The 3,919-nt window shown below is 35.5% G+C and overlaps 1 protein-coding gene across 1 annotated transcript; it reads left to right on the top strand.

Annotated features, from left to right (window-relative positions):
* Positions 1–1,478: 1,478 nt before the first annotated feature.
* On the top strand, positions 1,479–3,413 carry LOC126486878 (exocrine gland-secreted peptide 1-like). The gene is made up of 2 exons (XM_050119387.1): positions 1,479–1,547; positions 2,899–3,413. The coding sequence occupies exons 1-2, from the start codon at positions 1,479–1,481 to the stop codon at positions 3,277–3,279; spliced, it is 450 nt and encodes a 149-aa protein (XP_049975344.1). The 3' UTR covers positions 3,280–3,413.
* Positions 3,414–3,919: the final 506 nt, after the last annotated feature.

Raw genomic sequence — 3,919 nt, 5'->3', positions numbered from 1 at the left:
GAAGAGTGAGGCCCCATGCTGCCTAAATGTTAGGCCCTAAAGTAAGTGTCACAGGGAACAGAAGCATTCCTCACAATTCACTTTTTACTGGTTCACAAGGAAGCAGAATCAAGGCTGTCACTTTGGAAGATCTGCGCACTGAGTATGTGACGACCCATGATGACCTGGAATTTTTTCAAGATCGTGGGCACTTATTGGTGTCTATGAGAGAAGACCACAGGAAAAGACATGACAGATTTCTGTGGGTTCATTTGACTAAAATTTTAGTCCTGAATTGCAATGAAATACAGGTGGTGAGTTTCAAAGAGTGCATTAAGACTTCTTAATGCATGGGAAGGCTGGAATGGAAGAAAGGGAAGGGGAAATGGTATAAAATGTAAAATGTACTGAATCTTTGATAAAATGTATATTCATTGTGATTGAGCAAATTGCAGACTTCTTCAAGAAAAGAAAATATTTTGAGGATTTTGAAAGTACAAAATATATACAAAAATAAGACAGTAAACCTTGAATTTACCATGCAATCTGTTTTATGAGTTCCAATAGAAAAGTGAGTGCAACTAACACTATAAGCTGTCATTAGCAGCATCTAAAGGATATAGGAATGGTAATTCATTGAGAAGGGACATTTTGTGCTTGAATGGAGTGTGTTTAAAACAATGAAAATGTGGAACAACCCATCTAACAAAACATGGATGGAAGTCGGGCGATGGTGGCGCACGCCTTTAATCCCAGCACTCGGGAGGCAGAGGCAGGCGGATCTCTGTGAGTTCGAGATCAGCCTGGTCTACAGAGCTAGTTCCAGGACAGACTCCAAAGCCACAGAGAAACCCTGTCTCGAAAAACCAAAAAAAAAAAAAAAATTAAGCAAAAAAAAACATGGATGGAGTGATCTTAAATAGAATAGATATACAATTGCTAGTTGTATTGTTATTCCACATTAAAGGAAAATAGTAAAAGTTGATATTAATATAAGTCAAAATTGGCATAACTTTCACTGGCTCATCAGAGATGAAACTTCTGAGATGTTTGCATATTTATAGCATTGTAAGCAAAACACTGGCACTTTAATTTATGTCCAGCACAGAAGAAAACTATAAATAAGAAAACACATAATTAGCAATGGTACAAAATAAGCATAAAATTAGAAAATATTGAAACTTTATTTTTTCATATTTCCCTTTGAGAACAAAAAAATAGAACTGTACAGAAAGAAACTAGGAATTCTCGAACCTTTGCAAGTATAAGGATCAGGGACATCAGTCAAGTCCTTCAGTTCATGTATTGTGTCTATTAGAGGCAAAGTGAGCAAGCTGAAAATACAACAACCACACATGACAATAATCCCTGTATATCGTTAATGAATTTGTCAGCCATTTTTGCTTCGGCATAATTTCTATCAATGTGTTAGTGAGGTCTGTCCCACCCACTGCTTAATTAACCAGAACTTTTTTGTTGATTAGTTTCAGCCACCAGTCATGGCTTCTTTCCCAGTGATGTTTTTTCTCATAACTCTGCCATTGTCATCTATTCTCACCGAGGGAAGGGTAAGTTTAAAATGGATAATTATTTCAGATCTACCAAAAAACATTGTGAAATGGTACACTGCTTGGAGAGTACAGGAATCCAGAATGTCTGTTGGGCACCAAATTTCATTGGGATCTTGAATGAATTAAAAGTGTTTCATTGATAAAATAATAAGGATGTACTGCCTCTCACTGGCAGGTATAGCACCCACCAGTATCATGTGGGAACTGGACATTTGAAAAGTGAAAAACACCATAAATACATGGTCCTTATCCAACATCAAAGATGCACACCAAGGGGCTTGAGATATTCATCAGTAGGTAAAGCATTAAAACTTGACTTTAGATATAAAGCTTATCTTTAATTGCAATACTCCCACTGTGAAATGCTAGATACAAGTAGATGAATCCTTGTCTCAAATAAAGTTTAATCTGAGGACCAACTGCCAAAATTATTCTTTAAATTCTTTAACATGTGAAGGTTTCTGCAATCTCATGAGATAAGTAGCCCCTCCTTCCTCTATGTCATTCCGACAGTTACTTATTATTTGATGCCATATTATTCATTAAAGATGAAGTCAGTAGAGATGCTATAGTTAATATATAATCTTAGAGAAATTGTAAAAATGTCTGCCTTCCTACTAATAACTCAACTGATACTAGAAAACAGCTCTCATCAGAAGAATTTTATATACATAAGAAGAATGCTTGAAAGGTAAAAAAAAATATTATTATTTTTTCCCTAAGAAAACCAATTTTGAGTTTTGAAATAAATAATGACACTATTACTGTTCACATATACTTAAAATATTTCATTTGCCTATAGGCCACCACATTGTGGTGAAAAACCATCTTTAGACCTTGTTCAGACATTTCATGAATATTGTTCTATGCCTGCACTTAATCCTCATATACACACATCTACAAGATAATATGTCAATTTGAACCATTGTTAATAGTTTATCAGTTGTATTTCCATCATTAACTTGAAAAAACTAAGAAACAGTCACTTTCCTAGATCAATTTATTCTTTCAAAATCAACCAGAAAATTGTTTGTCTGTGTCTGTCTGTGTCTGTGTCTGTGTCTGTGTGTGTGTTAGTATCTGAAAGCTGGCTGTGGAGTAGCCCTGGAGAATTTGTTCAAAATCTTTGAAATACTCCTGATAGAGTATTGAATAAGAAGTCTGTTCTTGCACTGAGTCAAATTCTCTCCAACTACAGATGCCAAGAAGTCAATGTTCCCTTTGTTATCTTGGATGAGTCATGAGCTCATCAACACTTCCCATCTTACTGCATCTTATACAAATACAAATGGATAAGTCTTATATTTGCTAATATAAAGATCGTTGTAATAAGTTTTCTTTACCTCAGGTTCTGCCACAGAAACAATCCCTCATACCTGCTGAACACAAAAGAAATGTAAAAAACTGTTTGGACAAGATTGACTGCCAAGATGAAGAAAATGATATAGAAGCCTTGAAGAGGATGTTCTGTGTGTCCCATCAAGATGAAACATCAATTGATGACATTATCGATGCTAACCAAAACAATTCATACCTGTCTACAGTTTTGACTGCTGTGAGAAAATTGTGCACTAACAATCATCAAGAGGATCCAGTAAACTCCCATAACATGGCCAATAAGGCTGCAGGCACCAGAGTTGATCAACAACAGGAAAATTTTACTAGTAAAGTCATCTTAGAGTTGGACGACTTTATGAGAAGAGTGGCAAATGTGTTGGTTTCCCATTAAATTTAATCAGGAGCCTCCTGATATCCTACCTTCAGTGCCTCTTATTAGGCTCTTTCAAGTACCGAATTATATTTAATTAACTTCCAAAACAAAAGAAGAGTGAAAACTCTAAATAAACACAATAAACTTAGTAAATCAATCTCTCCTCCTTCTAGCAAAATGCTAAAACTGTCCAGAGGCAACAAAGAAACTATTCTGAACAAACTATGGAAGAAGCAGGCAGTTAGTACTTAGCATCACTTCAGAACTAATGGCTCAACCTTTCTTTCTTTAAAAGTGTATGTTATTTCTTAGCCGGATTGCCAGTAAAATAATCATAGGCCACTCATAGGTTCATGGTAGTCTAATCAAATGTGAATGGAAATGCTTTAAACTTCAGAACTTGAACCTTTGAGGTTATAAACTATTAACTCTCTTGGTTTTTCCCTTAATAAATTCTTTTTTGATAATTTCAAACAAGTATCTAGTAGATTTTTGATCACACTCATTCACAGACTCTCTTATTTTGTTCATTGTCCATGAACCATAAAATCTCTTCCAATAACTCACTCTCCTGCTTCATGTCTTTTTTGTTTAGTTGTTAGTGACCCCCTGGAACTGACCTGGGCTGCACACATGGCCATGACTAAAATGACCCCTG

The sequence above is a fragment of the Alexandromys fortis genome, unplaced genomic scaffold (genome assembly GCF_014885135.2).
Source record: "Alexandromys fortis isolate MF-2015 unplaced genomic scaffold, M_Fortis_MF-2015_v1.1 scaffold_145, whole genome shotgun sequence".
Taxonomy (NCBI): Eukaryota; Metazoa; Chordata; class Mammalia; order Rodentia; family Cricetidae; genus Alexandromys; species Alexandromys fortis.
Note: the sequence above shows the minus strand (reverse complement) of the source record. Positions and strands in the feature narration are given on the sequence as shown.

Bases quoted from the DNA above. Each gene is read 5' to 3' on its own strand.
- LOC126486878 (XM_050119387.1), top strand. From the start codon at position 1,479: ATGGCTTCTTTCCCAGTGATGTTTTTTCTCATAACTCTGCCATTGTCA. The intron at 1,548-2,898 runs GTAAGTTTAAAA...TCTTTACCTCAG, and splicing joins CTATTCTCACCGAGGGAAGG to GTTCTGCCACAGAAACAATC.